At 36.9% G+C, this 21,267-nt stretch overlaps 1 protein-coding gene across 4 annotated transcripts in view; it reads right to left on the bottom strand.

Annotated features, from left to right (window-relative positions):
• Positions 1 to 1,790: 1,790 nt before the first annotated feature.
• LOC116452067 (BTB/POZ domain-containing protein KCTD5) overlaps positions 1,791 to 21,267 on the bottom strand; it is a 31,202-nt gene continuing 11,725 nt past the window's right edge. The window contains exons 5-8 of one of the 4 annotated variants that reach the window (XM_032126183.1): positions 20,904 to 21,020; positions 14,951 to 15,076; positions 12,409 to 12,467; positions 1,791 to 7,933 (exon numbers count right to left, since the gene is read on the bottom strand). In XM_032126183.1, the coding sequence (XP_031982074.1) occupies positions 12,423 to 12,467; positions 14,951 to 15,076; positions 20,904 to 21,020 (288 nt within the window). In that variant the 3' untranslated portion in view covers positions 1,791 to 7,933; positions 12,409 to 12,422. The remainder of the gene's footprint in view (positions 7,934 to 12,408; positions 12,468 to 14,950; positions 15,077 to 20,903; positions 21,021 to 21,267) is intronic. The other 3 variants (XM_032126184.1, XM_032126185.1, XM_032126186.1) reach the window with 3 other exon arrangements.

Consider the following 21,267-nt stretch of genomic DNA (forward strand, 5'->3'; position numbering starts at 1 on the left):
AACAGAAGAATATTTAGTCCTGAAACCTCTACCTAGCTATGCCTTGTGCTGGTCTGTGTCAATGTTACTTGAACTATGTTCTATGTAGTATTAAAGTTCAAAATGGTTTCTTGAGAACTGCAGAATTGACTATTTCAATAAATAATCACCTAGATTTCAATCAGCCCTAATCAAAATACATGCTGAAGATCACCCTAGCTAAGAAACCTTTCACCAGTAGCAAACGCCCATGGTAGACCAGGACAAACATATACTCCTCTGTGTGACTTCCCACACAATTCCAATGGCATTACAAAAAGCAGTAGAAACTCTTTAACACTCGGCAGGATCTCTCTCATGAAATTGTACACATTACAGTCTCTGAGAATGTGACATACATATGGACTATGTGTTTCAAGACTTCAGCACACTGAAAGATGAACAGTACACTAAAAGGTCAATTTGCAGGATCATATTCATCTTTCTGAAGTGAAACTTCCCACTGAAAGGAAAACTAGTGCCAAATGAACTCTAAATGTTATAAAAGATCCAAAACAGGTTGCTAATGACTTACTCGTTTATGTCCCCTTTATAACCTGGTTTCTAGTTCAGGGTAGACACTTGTCCCTTTTATGCTCTCACTTTTCCTAACTGGAAAAAAAACTCACTGAATATTCATACTACTTAAAGAATCAATAATTCTACACAAAAACCCACGTAAGATCCCAAGATTGTCCTTAAAACTAGAGAGAACTGCAGTCTAAACTATAATGATGCAACATATATGTAGAGTAGGAATTTGAAAGTCATGCTGGTTGACTCTAAAGTGCAAATACTTTTAGTAGGACAGTCTGATGAAAATACAGATGCACACATTGATTACTTAATTGCTGTAATTGCCGAACGTGATTACTACAGCAGTGTTTGTTCTTAGCACTTATTTTAGTAAAACTGAAATGCAATTAAATGCAGCAAATTAGTTTAGTAAAATAACACAATTTTACTGAAGTTGCTGGATATATACAGAAATAATAGAATGCGCTTTGCACTTAAAACTGATTAAACTGTTAAGATGAAATTCACCTCCTATGTCACTATACAGCCTTCAAGATTTTAAAAATCATGGGTCTTAGCTTCTCAAATTCTTACTAACAGTTTGGAAAATAAGAGCTGTCTGGTGGTCTTCGCAATACTAATACTCAATTATGAACATTTCTATATTTGTAGAGGACACAGCTGTCAAACTTCCCGGATAATTTCAACAACCTGTACTTGGTACTTAAATCATTTACTTCCTTCAGCCATTTCTATCCTTGACACTTGTTATATGTTTTCCTTATTACAAAGCATCAGTTTCCATTAGCTTAGTTTTTCAAATAAAGGAAGCATTATCAGTGGATTCTAGAATCTTAGATGCTGGGCAGGGTGATTTTTGAGTCGTGCAAAAGAAAAGGTATGCAAAGTGGTAAGTTAAAACTTTTTCATGTGATTATATATCCATACAAGAGACAACTATTCCGTCCTATAATGATCAGCAAGTCATAGCATCAACTACGCAACTGCAAAGGAAAACAATTTCCAAACTGGTATGTATCTGAATAAACCTAACTTTTTTGTGACAAACTCTTTGGGGCAGCAGTAAAGGATACATCTCCTTTACAAAGGAGAAAGTGTTAATGCTTTGAATCACTTTGAATCACAAATATGCAACTACATTTTACATCTGAAATGCTAAACTAGGAATTATCTGTGATATGACACTATTAGTATCATTTAGTGCATTTAGAAAAGACAGATGTAAGACATCACACTTTAAAAGGGAAAAACCAGGTTTATTCCATGCAGTTTACAATACACTAGTGTTATGAAAAGGAAGTTTAAAAATACCCACACACGTTTCATTTGTATGTTTGTTTTGAAAGTGATGGCTAACTGTAACCACCTTCAAATTATTTGGGAAGCCCTAGCAGATTTTTTTTCCAGGGAAATTTCCCTGAATTCAGTTTCTTGTCTGTGTCTGTGCTATGACTTTTGGTTAATGCAAATGCATTAAAACCAAATCAAAACTCAAATTTTGCTGCAGTAAGAACACTTCAGAGATAACGAATTGGCACAAAATAAAGTATTATTGCTAATCCACTATCCAGGAAATAACATGTTGCAAGTACAGCCACTTGGGTATAAGCACAAACAGCTGATGTACAACTAATTTTGAGACCAGTGATGTGGAGGAAAAGGAAAAAAAAGAACATTTGTTGAATTGGGTAAGTGGGCCTAGAGAGTGCATAGGAAGTAGATTTTTCATAGCTAGGCTGAGCTGAGGATAAGGACAGAAGCAGGTGGAAAAAGCTGCCATTTGATACTTCTTCAGTTTGGTGATCTTGTTCCAGTTCCAGGTAGAGAGGTCGGCAACATTCCTTTTAAGAGTGCCTTGGCACTTGCTTCATTCTAGCAAGTACACGTGAGCCAAGTTAATGTGAGTGAAGTTGTACATAAGCTTTTGGAAAATCTTCAAAATTAACAAGAATCATGTACATAATAAATAAATTTACATTTCAGATGATGAGGCCTCAAAATCACAACGGGTCTTAGGTCAAAACTTAAGCTAAGCTTTCTAAGGCAAGGAGAGCACTCTTCCCCTTCCACTGACCCCCAAAGTAGCAAAATAACTTTTTAAAAAGTTTCTCTCATTATAGTAGTTATTAAGACATGACATCCTGAAGAGAACCATTTGATGCATCCAGAAAACTATATTTGCAGCGGTATCTATTCACTGAACTTTTGAACTTTATGCCTTGGTAGACCTTGCTAAAGTAAACATCAACTAAGATGCAAAGAAATATTCTGTGACAATTTCCTGGGGCAGAACCGTCCTCAAAGCTTCTCTATTGCCAATGCTGTTCACAAAAGTTGTTAAATTTCAGCAAAGGTGAATAATAAAGTGGTGGGTAAGTGTACTGCCTTGTCTAGTGTGCTCTTATCCAATCTGGATACTGAAAATCCAAGCCATATAGGAACACTTACATCTGCAATTGGTTCAGCCATTTGTAAAAAAATATTTTAAGAGTCCATGAGTTGAAAGGAAAACAGACTAGTTGTTTTTTAAATGTTGTATGTCTCTGGAACCTCAAATTAGCCCTGGAAAGCATTTTAGCCCTTAGCATTTCTGCTCTGAAAACGGAAAGAGTTCCTTCTGACAGTCATTTAGGCAAACTGGACAATAAGATCTATTTAGCCCTTTAAAGCCTCTGTTCATTAAGAAGCCTTTAAAGAGAGCTCCTGATTTTTGTGAGACAAAAGAAAACTTACAGGACACTAAATTCAGAGACCCTTCCACTTTTTTTTTTAAACGGAATATTCATACTATTTAAAGCATCAATAATTCTACATAAAACCCCACGTAAGATCTCAAGACTGTCCTTAAAACTGGAGATAACTGCAGTCTAAACTATAATGAAGTAACAGGCAGCATCCTCAGGCTTAAGTATTCCAAAATTTTTGTGTTAGAAAACACACTTCTCCAATGACCACTCAGGTTTTAACCCTACTGTCTTAAGATAACAGACACTGTTAAACGCGTAACAAAATTTCATCTCTTTTCAACAACCCCACAGTTCAAGGGCTGATTGAAGAAGTTAATTTGAAAAACTTGTAACTTTTGATGTGGTGAGAGAATGAAATAGGAGAATGACACTTTCTGATTTTATCACATCTCAAGTGAACAAAGTCCCAGACTTCACCTTGAGGCTCTCTTTCATTTGACTTTGATCTTCCTCAAAAAGCCCAGGACAACTTCACTCTTCTCCCGGTACTTCCCGAGGAATGTATTCCAGTATACCTGAATAATTATAATCCAGATTCTATTTAATTCCACTGAATCAGATACTATTGCATGTTTGCACCCCAAGTTCATTTTTGTAATATTAATAAAAACTTGTAATTAATGTAATTTACTGGTGGTAGCTCTCTACAGCTCAAAAAGAGACTGACAACTCTCAACAGCCTCAACAGACATTCACAGAATAGTGTTCTGTTATGAGAAGCACTTTTCTGATAACACTATCACTCTACTCAGCAAACTTGTTCCCTTGGTTGCATGCCTGTAATCAAGTTATTTTTTGTTTAATCTGCCAGAAGTTTTCATTTTTCTCCTGAAAAAAACCCCAACAAACCACCTTTCTCAGAAAAAGAGGAGACTGATTCAATTTTTGAATCTGCAGGAAATAATCCTGTTTCTAATCAATCATAACTGTGCATTCTCATTACTAGAAATGGAGCTACACAGCTATTGTCTAAAGAAAAACTGAAAAAAAATAAGTCAGATGGATTAATCAAGCTTCATCTTTTAAGAAATATCTTTTTCAAGTGCTACAGTGCAAGATGCAAGGAGGAACTTTTATCATTACAAGAAATCTGAGTTTGAAAAAAACACAGTACATTTTCCAAATTTTACGAGTATATGATTCTGATGACAGAAACTTTAGTAAAGAATCAAGATAAGCTTCTAAATTCAATCAAGTCTTTGACACACAATTAAAATTACTATGGGATAAAAAACCTGCAATTAACCATAATCCATGGAAATCCCACAGTAAGTAGTAAGTAGGACAAAATCCCAGGTAACCTTTGGGCTGGGAGCTGCTGAGTCAGAGTTTATGTTTGGACAGTTCTTACGGACCATGTGACCATTCATGTATTTGAGGCTTCAGAATTACTCGTTCATTGCAGACAAACTCTGATTCACTTGCTACTTGAAAAAGTCAAAAGCATGTAATATAAAAATGTCATCTCCAATAAAAGAAAATAGCCTCTGAGAAAACTTAAGGCCAACAATACGCTGTTTCCTAACTCAAAGCAAGAAATTGCTATAGCAAATTCGAACTTCTGTTTTTAAACAAGTTTTGCAAGAAGTTTGTCATGTAAATGCCTTTAAGGAATTTAGTATCATTCCCTTCCTGCTTTAGTCCTTCTGCTATGATCTCTTCAAGCTCAGGATCTTAAGTTCTAACCTGGAATACTGTTCTGATTTAAGAATACAGGAGCTGTGTAAATAGAGAGTTAAGTCAAAGGGGTTTGCAGTACACCTTTGCAGCCCCAGCCCTGTAGTGAACCCCTCAGCTCTCCACAGTCACAGGCAATTCTCAGGTAGGTACTCTCCAAACAGCAGAAAAGGAACAAAGGACTCCAGTTTAAACTGTACAGGTACATTACTTCATCCTGCAATATCTTAACAGATGAAGCAATGTTTACAAAACCTGGTGATGCAGATTGGAGTCTAATGCAATTACCTTGTTACTAACTTTATTTGAAACTGCAACAGTCAAACAAAAAGAAACAAAACTTATTTAGGAATAAATTCTTAATGCCTTGAAAAAAGCTGAAGATACATTTCTATCTATCTGAAATCCTCACATGATCACAAAAATTGAAACAATAATGACAATAACAAGAATAGGAAAATAGTTAGTTCAGGTGGTCTCAAACAACAGCATATTTAAAATGATTTACAAGGTACCTGCCTACTAAAGTTCTCTCTTTTTTCTTTCCTTCTTAAAATCTTTGTGAGGTATTGGAAACAAAGTGCAAAAAATTATTAAACACTCATTTCCCTAAAATTAGCTATGGCAGGAATACAATGTAAACTAGACTGCAGGTAATCTCGTTATAAACACAGGTTTTGAAACTGGAAATATTCCAGTGGAAAAAAAAAAAAAACCCATACTTTGAAAAACCCACTCTTTTACATATTCTAAATTTGTTCAGTTTGCTCAGTTTGTTACTCATACTTTGCTGATGTCATTCAGGAAAATTTCATTTTATCAAATAGTCTGTCCTTTTTGGGTTAAATAAGAGAGACAACAGAAATGCTGATTCAGAAGGACCACTGTAAAACTGGTATTTTAGGCATTAAAATCCACTTACATCAATGCTGAATTACTCTGTGGAGCACATCAAGAGAAAAACAAGTAACATGGTTGGCTGCAATTCCGTGAGCTGGGGAGCTCAGAGATCTGGTGAAGTCATACTGTTTAAAAACACAGTGACTACTGCAGCAGAGGAAATGTTTTAATATGCAGTTAACACAGACAATTGTTATGCTTATTTTCAGATACACAAGATAATCTGTCACTATTTAGGGGAAATCTGTGTGCTCAATTTAAGCTGATAAGATATGGGTACCTAAAAAAGTATAAAAGTATAAACATTTCCCCCTACACAATTACAGTTTTAGTAAATTAAATTCAGTTTTAACTTCTTAAAAAAAGACAAAAATTTCATGTGTTGTGGAGGGGCCAGCATCTTCCTGTGCAGACCACATCCAAGTCACAAAATGCATTACAAATCCTTTCAAGCATTGGGCACACAGACAAAACATTTAGCCCATTGCTTAACCTGCTCAGTAGAAATGTTTCTTACAAATTGTTTTGCCAAACTTTTATCAATGTGTAACTCCTTTAAAGAAAAATTAAAAAAAAAAAAAGCAGACCCTGGGCATTTGAAAATCAGGCTTTTGTGTGAAGGATTACCTACAATATATGCATAAATTCTAAAATTACTAAGAATTAAAACTGTAATGTCTTCAGAATTTCAAACCATCCTGTAGCTTCTTGAAACTCCTTTCCACTGGTTCCATGAGTCAATGAAGCCAAGCTTTATACTGTCCATCTCATTAAGTGTTTTAAAGATGTGCTAAAGATTCTGCTCAAAACATATTAGAAAGCTCTGGTCTTGTGTATTAGCCTTCATCAAGGACAAACTAACAAAGCTGCACCACGTTCTTTTCAAACACTGTTCTTAACTGCATAGTTGAAACTGTATAGAAAGAGAAGAGTTGATTACAGGTATCCTGAATATCCAGAGTAATCAGGTTTTTCAACTGGATGAGTTTATGTTCACACTAAGGTTGATTTTAATCCTAGTCATAGAGACAGGGACCTAGGACTAGCCAGTCATATTTCTGTAAAACCTTCGGCTCTAGAAAAATCTCTACCCTAATCCACACAGTTCAATGCTTATAGGCATTTTATAAAAGCACAAACACACATATGAGTACAAACATCTCCAAAGAAACAGAATGTTCAGTTGGTCATTTGAACTGAATTTTGATTCCCCTTTCAAGAATGTGACCAGGACTGGAGCATAACTTTTGCAGGAGACTGTTTTAACAGCGGGAACATCAAGAATAACTCAGATGAAGGCCGTTTTCTCTGAGTTTAGTCTTCCCTTTGGATATTAAGATAAGCTATACATCCAGTCAGTATATACACCCTTCAGAGAAAACTTTTCTCTGTTGTGTAACTTTTACATGTGCTAGTTTCAGTTGATCTTCTAGGCTGTTATTACATAATAGATTATGTCACAGAGCCATAAGGAATGTGCATTATAATACAGTCAGCTGGGGCTGACACTGAGTCTAAAACAATGTATGCCCAAATACTTGCATTTGTGGGCTGTAACATTTATATGTGTGTGTGAGTGTGTGAGTGTGTGTGTGTGTGTGTGCGTGTGTGTAGCACCAATTACATTGTCCTTTTAAGGTTTACAATGATTAGTAGGAAAATGTCTCCAAACCGATCCACATTGGGTCATCCAGCACCAGACATCAAGTGCTACATATCTCCGAGGAAAATACGGGTGCATGGTCATTTCTTTTCAAATGACCAGTGTCAATCAGCCAACAAGAGAGTACAACCATGCACTACAACCAAAACTTAACACACACTCCCACACCATCTATTCCCATTATGTAATCTTGCAATGCTTCCAGAAGTTGACACCAGCTTATAGGCAAATATGGTTGAACCCAGATCAACAGAAAATTGTCTAAATCAGATTTTTTCTTTTGCAGCCGAGCCTCTTCAGTGTGACAATCCACTGCATCTTCGAATAAAAGAAAAAAAATTGTCACCGTTCAATACTGTCTTCACATTCTGGAACCTCGTTCTTGCAAAATCTGAAATAGACCAATAAAAATTCTATAAATGAAAATTAGCTCACTGTCATTCCTAAAGCATGGAGATCAAAGAGCAACATAATGACTGTTTTAAATAACCAGTAATGTGTCAGGGATCTGGTTCAAGGACATTCCTGGGGTCTGTGCTTTAAAGCTGAAAAAAGACGGATTGATACGTACAATGTCAACTATCAAATACCATTAAAACAGATGTAAAACACTGCTAGGAATTGAGTATTATTAATATAAATAATTAATATACCAACAAGACTTAAGAGTTGGCAATTGTAAAAAGTAAGCCATTGCACCTCAACCTAGTCCGGAAGATCCTGAGGTCCTGTGTGGTAAATTAACCTGGGTACTTTACTAGAAACTGAATTTAATCTTCATTTTTCCTGTTGCAGTAAAATGTCCTTAACTTTCTGACATTTCAGATATAAACTGTGTTCCATAAATTAGTACTGAAAACATGAACTAGCGAATCAAAACGTGCAGAAATGGCACACTGGGTGCGATGATGCAAGAAGTTTTTAAAGGCCAAGTACATCCTGGCAAGATTTAAATCAACAACACCCATTCTACTTCCAGTTGGAGTATTTTTTCTCCTTTTCTGTTTCAGTTTTTTTTTTTGGCTCCTCCAGAGAGGAAAGGATCCAAGTCTTAGGACTGACTGTTCAAGCAACACTACTTTAATGTTGCTGCTCTAAACTGAATCACAACCAGAAATAATGGTCAACTCTCGGGCTGTGCAGTACTCCAAACTGTGTCAGCAGGCTGTAGAACCAGTCATCACAAAAGGCAAACAAAGCATTAATCAAAGCTTCAAACGTACTGAGCACAAGTACTTAAGAATGTTAATATGTAAGTAAAAGTCTTATGATACTTCATTTTCTTTTGCTTCTTGATAGTTTTCTTAGTATTGTGAAGGGCTCTTGATTTCAAAAGCTGAAAGAAAGCAAAGGACCGATCCCTGGACAACAGCAGAGCTGCCTTCAAGATGAATTTCCTTCTATGATGATCTTTGTGTGGCCTGATGTTACAACACTCAGCAGCACACTTCAGCCCACAGAATCTGCCAGCACACACAAACACTTCAATCTTGTAGGGTAAAGGCTGGCAGTCACTTAATACAGCAAAACAGTTTTAAGTATGGTTTTAAATTTTAAAAGTCTAGGTATTTGGTTTCCTTGTAATATTGTTAAAATGGCTATTATGGCTTTCATAGTGACTGAAGTAAAGCAAGGTCTCACCTGCTTCGCACAACTCCATGGGATTTTTTAAGGGCTGGAGTTCATAAAAAACCCATTACCATTTGTGTAGCTCAGGGACAGTTCAGAGGCAGTGTGGTATTAGCTCAAAAAAAAAATAAAAATCCACTTCATCTCTTGCTCACCTGGATCTAGCTTTGTGCATACAAAGTTTTTTTTTCATTTCAAATTCAGCATTATTGTTTTGAAGTTATGAAGCCAGAGTTCAGTGCAACTACTTTGAAAAATTTCCAGTATAGAGAAAGACATTTTCCACCAGCCATGACATGCTTTAAGATATATTTTAGAAGCAAACACTACTTATTTCATGAAGATAATTTACTATGAGTACTAAGCAAAAAGCTTTTCATATGAATCTGCAGGAAAGATGTAAGTGAATTCTGTGGGGAAAAAACAGGCTCTGTAAATTACTCAGAAACTGCTTGTGTAATACATGCAAAAAAAAACTTACACAAGACGGTGACACTGATACCAACTCATGGTATTACAGTGTCATTATAGCTTCCATACAATGACCTGGATGAAGGCTTGAAGCCAAAATTCACAAACTGAGTTTTACTGGAAGGTGGGGAAATATATCAGGAGTAGACATCATAAATGCTTCATACTTAAAACTCTTTCCCCAAGTATTTGCTGTTGGTCAGAGCGGAGAACAAAGTGCTGGAGCAGATGCCCACAACAGAGGATAACAGTCTGACCCAGCAAATGGAGTCAGTACGGGAAACCATATCCAACAGAGAGAAAAACATGGCTGAAACAAATACCTGTGCAACTAGAAAATTAATACTGGATCTATTAATTTTGTTAATTTTTTCCAATTTAATATGAAGTATTTGAGTTCATTCTTTCCTAGAAGAGTACCTGCAAGATTAATACACTTAGAACTATTTTCTGTAGCATGAGGAACACATGCAATAAGATAAACCTGAGCCAGAACTGGACACTGAACTTCACATACTTTACTGAGCCAGTAATCCCAACATAAAGCAGAAAATTCTATTCCATCAGGCAATATTTTAACACACTTTTCTCGGTACTTCTTCTGTAACCTTTACCTCTACTGAAGGGGAAATCATAGAATCACAGAGTGGGTTGGGTTGGAAGGGATCTTAAAGATCATCTCATTAAACCCCTGCCATGGGCGCGGACACCTTCCACTGTGCCAGGTTGCTCCAAGCCCCGTCCAACCTGGCCTTGGTCACTTCCAGCAATGGAGCAGCCACAGCTTCTCTGGACAACCTGCGCCAGTGTCTCACTGCCCTAATGGTAAAGAATATGCTCATCATTATATCCAATATAAAGCTAGCCTCTTTCAGTTTAAAAACCTCACTCCTTGTCCTGTCACCATAAGCTCTGGTAAAGAGTCTTTTTCCATCTTTCTCATAAGGCTTTTTAAGTATTGGAAATGCAGTAACATCGGCCCTGGGGCTCTCTTCTCCAGGCCTAACAATCCCAACTGCCTCAGCCTGTCTTCACAGGAGAGGTGTTCCGGCCCACAGGCCATTTTCGTGTCTCTCCTCTGGACCCACTCTCACAGGTCTTTCTTGTACTAGGAATCCCAGAGCTGGATGCAGCATTCCAGAGGGGTTTTTGTGAGAGCAGAGTTCCCCTCAGCCTGCTGCCCATGCTTCTTTTGTTGCAGTCCTGGATAGCTGGCTTTCTAGTCTGCAAGTATTGCTGGCTCATAGTCAGGTTTTCACCCACCAGTATCCCCAAGTCTTCTGCAATGCTGCAGTAAATCCATCTATCACCCAGTCTGTACTGATATTGGGGACTCTCCCAACCCTAGTACAGATCTGCTGTATAGAGAATTTTCCTTACTTTTCATATTTCAGTTCTATTTTCCCTACAGGTGCTCCAGATCCAAAGACGGCTTATAAATTTTAAACAATGCTGAATGAACTCTTATATTATAGGGGCCTGAGTGTGATTGCTTCTTAGGGAAGCAGAACATGAAAACTACTTCTTCCCACTCAAAACAAAGCTGCTGCTGCTAAGTGTTTTAAGGACTGTTTGCCTGTCAGGCAGCTTAAGAATATTACATTCAATTACAGGAGAGTGCCAGTTAACTTTGTTTCAGCAAAGCTTCAGATTTGATCCATTCCTTTCAGCCATTCTTGAAGACCTGGCAAAAGGCCTTACTCTACCCTAGCAGTAGCTTCTGTCAGCATCATTTCAGAAAATAATGTAGGTTCTTCTTCAGCCATGTGCAGCAACTTCATAGAATCACAGCACATCCTGAGTTGGAAGGAACCCACAAGGGTCATTAAGTGATGATCCTGGCCTTGCACAAGACAACCTCAAGAATCACACCATGTGCCTGAGAGCATTGTCCAAACTTCAGAGATAAGTGAAAGGCTGCTTTACAGCTAAAAAGTTTGGGTGTATAGGTGAGAAGCTGAAGTTTAATCTCATGCAATGGTAAGTATCTTCAATTTATACAGGCTCAAGTGACCACCCACACCATGCCATTGAGCACTCAATGGTATGTTATCTCCTAGAAACTAGAGAGCAGAATAAATATGAGCGGTACTTAAAGACACGGTAGGAGAAGTGCCTAAGTAGTTTTTTCAGATGTAGCTTTTGTTTTGCTCTTCCACTTGTGACTTTTAATGTAACTTGATCTTCAATCAGACATCAAACTACAGTGGAAAGGATCCCTCCCCAGAGTTGTTTCCTGTGATAAATACAACTGTAGCACCAAGATCACACTATTCACTTATATTTGCCACATCTTAACTAAAAAAAATCCCTAGTTTCAAAATTATCAGGTAAAACCACCTTTGGACTATGCTGCACTTCAATCAAGTTTGTTAAATTATTGCCAAATCAGACATTTACTGAAAATGCATACGGTAAGTTTGTATCAGATCCCTCTACATGTAAAAAACCCATTTGACAGAAAAGCTGGTAGACATAAAATTAGAATGAAAAGCAATTCTGGCCCTAGAATCTACATGAAGAATTTTCTTTCTCAGCAAAGCTTTAAAGGAGCTACTCACAATACAGTTTATAAAAGCAACACTAATTATTCTGCCAAAGAAGCAATGTCCAGAACAGGAATTCTATCTTTGCTAACCATGCCACAACTATAATCACAAACACACACACACCACCAGGACTAGCCGAAGGACAGCACCAGTAGGGGTGGGAATTGGATGGGGCAGAAAAGCATCTGGTTAAAATCCTAGGGCAGCTAGTGCTCACCATGACATTTACACTTAATCTGAGTCATTCATATCGTAATCCGTTTCTTCATCCTCACTCTGAGTGTCATGCAGCATGCAGCACGTATAGAAGAAGCAAGGGAAAAGAAGAGATTGCAAGTGAGTCAGAGCTGCAACAAAGTACAATCCACTTACACCTGAAACATCTGGCAATGACATTTATTCACTTTTACCTGGGACCTCCACTCCTTGTATAAAAAAGTATGACAGCTGACCATTTCAAGAAGGAATCTAACAGATTTCATGACAATTTCCTCTTCCAAATATCCTGAAGTCAGCAGACAGAAGCCAATAGTCAGGTCAACAAAGTGGTATGAAAGATAAGAATGCTTGTGGGAATACAGGCTATCTTTTGGTTGTGCCATGGCTACCAGTAAAAGCCACTGGAATCACATAAGATGAATTTCCTTTGCCTAGGTGTATTAGAAGGTTACACAGAAGTCATCTACTAACTTACTATGCTGACTGTTAACTAACAAAAGAAAACACAAGAAAAAAGTTCCTAAGAAGGAATGAAGGTGAAGCTTGATTAGATGGCTATCAGAAGATACCTTCTCCTATTCTGAAAATCCAGGACTATTAACTAAAACTGAAGTGCTTGTCAATAAAAATTACATACTGGCAGGTTTTTTTTCTCTAACTCATTCTGCTGTAAAAGTAATGAGGACTTTCTCATGGCATCTAAAAGTCAGTCCCAGTACCTGAACATATCATTCTGTACACAACAGTGGATACCAGAGTTTCAATCATATGAACTTCATGAAGACCAACTCAGACACTACTGAGACTAGAGGATAATACTTGCTAAGAGGGAACTATGGAGATAACAGCTCCCAAAGTCAAGATTCCCGAAAACAGCTGTCAGAAACCTTTCAAGAAAAAAAATAAATTCTTCTTCCTTTTTTTTCCCAGTCACAACATATACGTATATACAAAAAAAACCTTAGAAACATAATATAAAAAAGAATTATTCTTCAAGTATTGCCTATTAATTGCTAGCAACAGCTTAACTCTTCCAGGACAAAAGGAGTGAATGTTTGTATCTCCAACCAAAATTATCAGTAATTCCTATTCATCACAGTGGTCAAATGATGCTCTGCTCTCATCTCTGAAACAATGACCAAGCAGCACATCAATGGAGAGGCCTCTCTCAGTGCCACTCAATTTACACAGTTGTAATGCAGTCTGAACTAGCTTTTGGTTTTCATCTTTAACACTTGCATTTGATCCGTATTTTCTCTTACATTAAGGATGCAACGTAACTCTGGCAACTTCTGAAATTACCTGAAGATGCACTACCATTCCTTATGAAGATGTTTATTAGGCTCTAAAATTCCACATTTTATTCCAGGTAGGTATCTCAGCCCTAAATTATTACCAGACACCTCTAACATGTCAACGTTCAAAGTCTTCCTCAAGCATCTTGGCAAAAGCAGACCTTAACTAGGGTTTTGAAAGAGTGAGACACGGCTTACCCAGTTTCACTGTTTACTCCTGACTACAGTAATCCTTTACAACTCTTCGCAACTTTTATCTCAACAGTGACAAACATAAATTACTAATTTCACTAAGAATCCACCATACAGCTTGGAGTATTTTTATAGTGCAAATTATAAAAATTACTCCATATGTATAGCTGCATAAGCATGTTACAAAGCAGAGAAAGTAATGAAGTTTTATCTATTTGAGGCCTCAGCACCAAGACTCAGATCCATTCTTAGCATTATTTCAAAATCAATTTCTTTGAAGGTGATTCTTGAAAAAGCAAGCTTTGATGTTTTACCAATTGTTTTCCATCTACATAAGCGAAATCAAAAGCTTTTAGGCCAACTACAGGAGTTTCCAGTTTGTCTGTAGTCATCTCCTCATACAAAGCAGCAATACAATGATAAAACTCGTTCACTATGCATGACACTGAATACATTACAGAACTGCTCTGCCTTATGGCTAGTCAGCTGTGGTTTTACGTTTTCCATTTGACAAATTCTGAAATACAACTGCGTAAAATGCTAAGATACTGTGCCCATTACAATCTTTTTGTAAAGTTGGTTACAGAAAGTAAACTTGGTAGAACCCTGAAAACATTAACAAGTACCCTCATTTTATAACATACTGCACATGACTGTTTTACAGAGATAGCATCTTACAAGTTCCATTCTTGACAGTAAGATTTCTTCAGGTGAAGTCAAGCAAGAAAAACAGTTTTTAACTGAACCAATGTCATTCAAATGTGTAAGAAACAAAACCTAGATTCTCAGCTGTAAAGAGCAAATATCTGCCAGTACCTGAAAAAAAACCAGGTACTGAAAAAGTACAGAGTGTTGTATTTAAATAATTCAGGCATGCATAACAAATGCATGCTGACTACCATTTACAGTCCCTCATACAATGGACAGGGAATCATTATTAGTCCTGAAAAAAGGACAATTAAATAATGGTCCAGAACAGGGGTAGATCTATCATGATTTGTGAAGCCCACCCAATTCAACACCATTTCCTTAGTCCAGTGCCTAGGAACTCACCTTTGCTTTTTCACTGGGTTCACTGGTTGTGCCATAAGGAGTGTTATGCAATTCCTTCGAGACAACACATAGAAATTCAGCCTGATCTTCATTGCCATAGTTATAGGAAGAACCAATACTGACCAGCTGAAAGATGAAAAAAAAAAAAATCAATTATATTTCCACATAAAACAAATTCCATGTAAGTCTCATGATTAGTACAAACACTCCTCTCTTCAGACTGTAGGTTGTGCCTGAAGCATGATTCTCCACTCCAATGCAAATACGTTTTGATGCTGACAAATACACTGACGATACACACTCTGATGATAAGATAAACACAGCTTTTTTTAAACAGTTACAGAATTAATGATTTATGGTTATAACTATCCTGTGAAAGAAAAGGCTGTGGAGGCAGGCCAGTGGAGAAGTAGCCTGTTCCCTATTTCTGTTATTTACTGGAAACTTTCCTATCCTCCAAAGTTAATTTTTAAAGTTTGTGTGTGGTATCTTAACGTGGCATGATTTAACATGTAAATGGCTGCATGCAGGAACCTCTTTAGCCTGAAGGGATACCCATCACTACTTACAGACTAACGGTATTTCTATTAAAACATTTTTTGAATGAACAAACACAATATTTGCATCTGATTAGAAAACACCAAGACACAGTATGGCGGGACATCAAGATTAACATCTGAAATTCATACATACTGCTACAAGGAAGCTAATTAAGGAAGCACTACAAGCAGAAGCAATGTATAATGAAATGTGACATATTTACAAGTTTCCAGAGTCTCTATATTGAATGATAAATGACAATTTACTGAGAAAGAAGAATATACTCAACATCAGTACTACTTCTGATGCAGCATGTTTATCAAATGGCAGAAATTGTCTTACCTTACACACAATACACTTACCTAATGCTAGAAGCTTTACATAGCCTGCCTTTCTAAGCCAGATTCAATTCAGATGTATCTGGTTCATTTATTTTAAAGCTTTATTTCAAAAGCACAAGATAATGTGTGATCTACAAGATAATGTCAGATCTACTGACACAGATCGAAGTCCTAAAAATCAACCTGTTGCACAGATACACTGTATAAATTTGTCACTACCCAAACTATATTGAATCTACCTACCAAATCACCCCACACATACAGTAAGACTGCCCTATTCCTCAACCTCTACTATACCATTAATGTGCTCTAGAAATGGCAACATAGAAAAGGCCTAGCTTACTTTTTTAGGGCAACAGCACCTAAAACACTGTAGTTATCTCTGTAAAGACAAATAGGGTAGTACCATTAGTCTAGCAGAACACCAAAGAGAGTAAAGGATCTGTTAATGCATGAAAGATGAAATCCTGATCCAGAGTTTGTACTTAAGGGATAAAATAATTCTCCCAACAAAAACTGAAGTTAGACCAAGGTTAACAGCAGCTTCTATATAGCACTGTCAGAAGAAAGCAAAGCCTCACTGTACTTTCTAAGGAGAGCAGAGAGATGTTCAGATGTTCCTGCACTGCAGTAAGACAGCCAAGCAAGCACTTCCACAGACGGACAGAGCCAATGTCTACAAAGAGCAGCAGGCAGTGTGTCTGCATAATGAATCAACTTGATGCCAGGCCTAGGCAATGTGAAAGTTTTTGGAGCCTGATGATATTACAGCATACAAGGCGCAGCCTTCCATGAGCAGTACTGGCCATCAAAATTCATCACACTCAATTTACGTACTTTAACTACACTGAGTGTGATCACCAGAAACCTTCCCTCCCTCCTCCTCTTCTAACATCACTTTAGTTCTGCAAAATATATACATAGTCAGTAATGAACACAGGCTGATCAAAAATTAATGTGTTAAAGACATTTTTTCAACCAAAACTGTGTAATGAAGTTACAAATACCCACGTTTTTTAGAAGCACCAATGCATGTAAAGGCACCATTTACCTTGAGATGTTAAGTCAGCTAATCTTTCACAATGAATACTCTGCAGTCTGCACCACAACATATTTGTGTAATATAGAATCAGAAAACCCATGGAGCATCTAGTTTCTTAGTTGCACAAGATGGACTAAGAAAGTCTACTGAAAAGCTGGAAAATCAACCCAAATTCACTTCATATATTGAGATGATTTGTTGATTGCCTTCCCTATCAACAAAAATACCATGCACAAATTTTCAGAAAAAAATAGCAGCAAAGTTGGTTTTAAACCCAACAAAGTGGTATAAAGTTTACACTATACATTATAGAGCAATTACAAACCATTTAGTACAAATACAGTAACTGCTTCAATTATAAAGGTAAAAGGTAGGACGTTAAACAGTATTTTTAACCCACTTAAAGGCTAGAAAACATTTAGAAAGTTTGCATACATATTTAAATAAAGCCATGCAAAATTCACCTTCTCTGAAGAGAAGTTTGAAGAATAAAATTCAAGCATACAACTTAATTAGTATACAGTTGACTCTTCTCACAAAATGGCAACAACTCGATATCGGGTAAGCTATGATAATTACTAGAAGGAAAAATACTTCTTTACTTATTGACACTCTAAAGAAATAAATGACCTCTCTGAAAGTAGATACCACGCAAGACCCAAACATCAGCCAAATCATCAATCCTGTTTCAACCATGTTGACAGGTCCTCAGTTGATAGCTACTAACAAATGCTCCATAATCCAACCACGTAAGTTAACCTTCTGCACGTAAGTCTTTTTACGAGACATGGCAGATTGAATACTTTTAGCCAGTTGGATAGGACTATCGATTTAGTGGACTGCAAAACATCTAATGACTTTTTGCCATACTGATCAGTTGATAAAGTCGCTTCTGCAGAATTAGACCCAAGTTCCTCAAAACTCCAATTCACGATACTCTCATAAGCCGTTTCATATGTGTGCAGCTAAAAATGTATAATTTGCATGGTACCAACTGCATGCTAGAAATTTCATTGTAGCTTTCTGAAATGCATCAACAACAAGGTTGATGGCAGAAAAAGAAGCAATGGAAAATGACTGCAGATTAGAACTGAACTGTTCTCAGGAACTGAGATCAGAAATAAAGCAATGTTTTATCACTCCTACTCCAAAAGTCACTTCATTATTCCCAGTACTGGTGACAACACTTTAAGAAGGATGCTGATAAACTGGAAGACTCCCCCTGCCATGTCTGTCTGCCCCCACACTACCACCCTCATCCCACCCCCTAAAAGAAGCCACAACATATCAGAGTAATCTGAGGTACGAAAAACAGGCCAAAGGATTTCAGATTATCCAGGCTACTGTTTCTCAGACTTTCTGAAAGGACAAACTGTTTTTGCTTCATGTGGCTTAAATGACCAAGAACTTAAGGGAGGATAAAAAAACCATGTTGAAACTGTAAATTCCTTAGATTCGTATGCTTACATATATATATATATATATATATATATATATATATGTGTGTACGTATACATGCATATACCTATTTCTCTGCACTGGCTTATTCCTTCCATGACTTGTTTCATTACACTCCTTACTGAAGCGCTGTGATCCTGTTTAAGCATCCCTGTGAGCCCCAACAGTGTCAGAACTGAGCACAGGAAAATGGCAATGCTACTTATCACAGAAAATTCATTAGATAGGGATCCATAACCATTTGCAGGGAGTAAGGGTGATGGTACTAGTAGGCTGTCAGCCTACAGCTAAAAAAAGGCAGGAATGAAAAGCAGCATTACTTTTATTGCTATTAAATCAACAGAAATATAGTTATTGCTTGATGTGCCAATAGAGGTCACAATTTTCCTGAAAAGAAATCCCAACAAGGAATTTCCTGTCTCACAATAAGGAACCTTATTTTTGAAGTGAACTAATCTCATGCCTAATTGATCTGAGACAGATCTCAAAACCAGACACATTTCAGTAACATGCCTATCCAGATTTGCTATATTGGTTTAATAATATTGATTCAAAATCTACATAGTACATTTACCAGACAAATCAGCAATAGTATTGCCATCTCAGATAACCACTCCAGCTTGCACAAACAGCAGCCCAGTCGTCTTCTTCCTCTTCTTGTTCTTCTTCTTCCTCTGCTTACCACTGGAGCTACTCATATTAATTAACTCTTCTACTTCACCACTAGTAATTTCCTTCCCTATTTTGTGATGGTCTGATTCTCAAAACCAAGTAAATTCTGTAACAATTATTCTCAAATTCTATTTTAAATATTCTTGTACTTTTCAATATTAGTGCTTCTATTTCAGATGTGGTGAACTTCTTGTACACTAGAAAGCTTGAAAAAACTGTCTTTTTTTAAAAATTATACTATCAGCTAATAGAATTAAAGAAAATCCTCCACTCAGTTTTTTTTACAGAATCAAGCTGTATGAATCTAAGAATGGACTCTATGCCTTTTAGACATATAATGTATTTGTTCTGCCTTCCCAAAGGATTTGCAAAAGGTTACGAAGATACACACACATCAGCTCTTAAAACTCAGCACTGATGACTGACACCAGGCCTCAAAGAATACTTATTTCAGGTCTCTTAATGCAATAGTCAGACTTCAAAGCTTCATTTTTCCAAATTATAATTTTTATTTTATTTTATACCTGCATCAATTTCTTCACTGCCTTCCCCACCTTCCATCTGATAATGCTGACTTTTACTTTGAGGCATGTAGGACATGAACACATGAATAACATCATGTTGCCTGTACCCTAACACATCCCTAACAAGCCACAATTCTTCCTCTGTTGCTGGAAGTCTGAAAACCACACATTTCACATTCCAAATGTTACCTATAGAACTGCAAGAAACAGACAGTGCTTGGTACATTGAAAGCAGATTCTGGAACAAAGCTGGGTAACAGGCCAGGTTTCAAATCTAGAATTGCATGATTAAGTGTCCATATATAGTCATAGGCAAAGCTTTGTGTTTATTAAGCCATTTCATTATCACATTATCTTCATAATGTTATACTCATCTTTCATTCTAAATAACCATACATGTTGCAAGAAAAAGAGCAAGTACTCCAGGCATTTTATTGATGAAAAAAAACGACAGAGCCCCAGGTTCCCAAATCAATTCACATACAACACATCAAAATGCAGCACAGATATGTAAAGAACTGGAAACTGCCTCCAGTGTTTTGGAGAGCAAAAAATCCTTCCCAAACTCATGAATATTCGGAAGTAACACAGCAATCAAAAAAGCAGAACAAGGGGAGAAGGAAGGATGAAAAAAAAAAAAAAGAGAGAGAGAATGAATGAAGCTAGGGTTCTCCATTTGGATTTCAAGAAAATTTCCCAGGATGGAAAAAAACCCCAAAACAACAAAACAATAAAGCCAAGGAAACACACATGATGTTTTTTCAACTTGACAGAAGATTTAAAACTGTTCGTATTGTTGTCCCCTCACTCTTCTATATTTTACTTACAAAAAACTCCTGTTATTCATTATTCCAGTTTAAACATATCTCATCCACCTAAAAAATACAGTTAAGTTCTGAGTTACCAGAAATAAAAGGTTCAAACTCGCAACTTAATTTTGGTGGATGAAATAATCATTGTTCCAGTTTACCAGAAATGTCCCCTTCTGAATCCAGTGAACTCAAAGACGTAGTTTTAGAGCTCCCTAGGTTTGAATTGTACCTCTTACTTAACAAGTATGGATCAAAGGCTGTTAACTTTGGAGGAAAATTTAAGGAAAAGAAGTTATTTACTGAGGAGGTAAGAACTCTTCTTAAGAAAAACCTTTAATTAAATAACCAAGGGATTTTTGTTTGGTTGTTTTTCTATTATTTTTACAATGTGGACATTCATAATGTGTAATGAAATATCATGAATATAAATAAAAGCCAGTCACAAATACACACGAACTACTATGTGCTGTACATCCAGAAAAAAAGTGGGATGATTTGAAAGCAGCAGAAACGCAAGGAGGCCAAGCATATCAGTGTGAGGGCAAAAAGAATGGTGTGACACACCTCACTGCAGCATTTCTGGAAGCATCTCTCTTCCCCTTTCACTTCCCGTGACACTATCAGCAGAAACTCTGACTGCTGAGCCCGGCCACAGCTGTACTGGGAACCTATACTGACAAGCTGAAATAACCAATCAAAGCAAAACACAAAAAGAAACCTTTGTAAAGCTGAAGCACATACCATTATCCAAATTGTACAAGTAACAGATGAGCTCAAACGTTCAGGTAACATCTACCTGCCACTAGAACAAGTTGCTATCAAGCTACAACTTTCATTTCAACGTAAAATTTACTGAGGCAGTTGCAAAGCCCTTTCTAATTTAAAGGGAATAAGAGTTACTGATAAGAAGACAGAAAACGCCCCATGT

Source organism: Corvus moneduloides, chromosome 16 (assembly GCF_009650955.1).
Source record: "Corvus moneduloides isolate bCorMon1 chromosome 16, bCorMon1.pri, whole genome shotgun sequence".
NCBI classification, from domain to species: domain Eukaryota; kingdom Metazoa; phylum Chordata; class Aves; order Passeriformes; family Corvidae; genus Corvus; species Corvus moneduloides.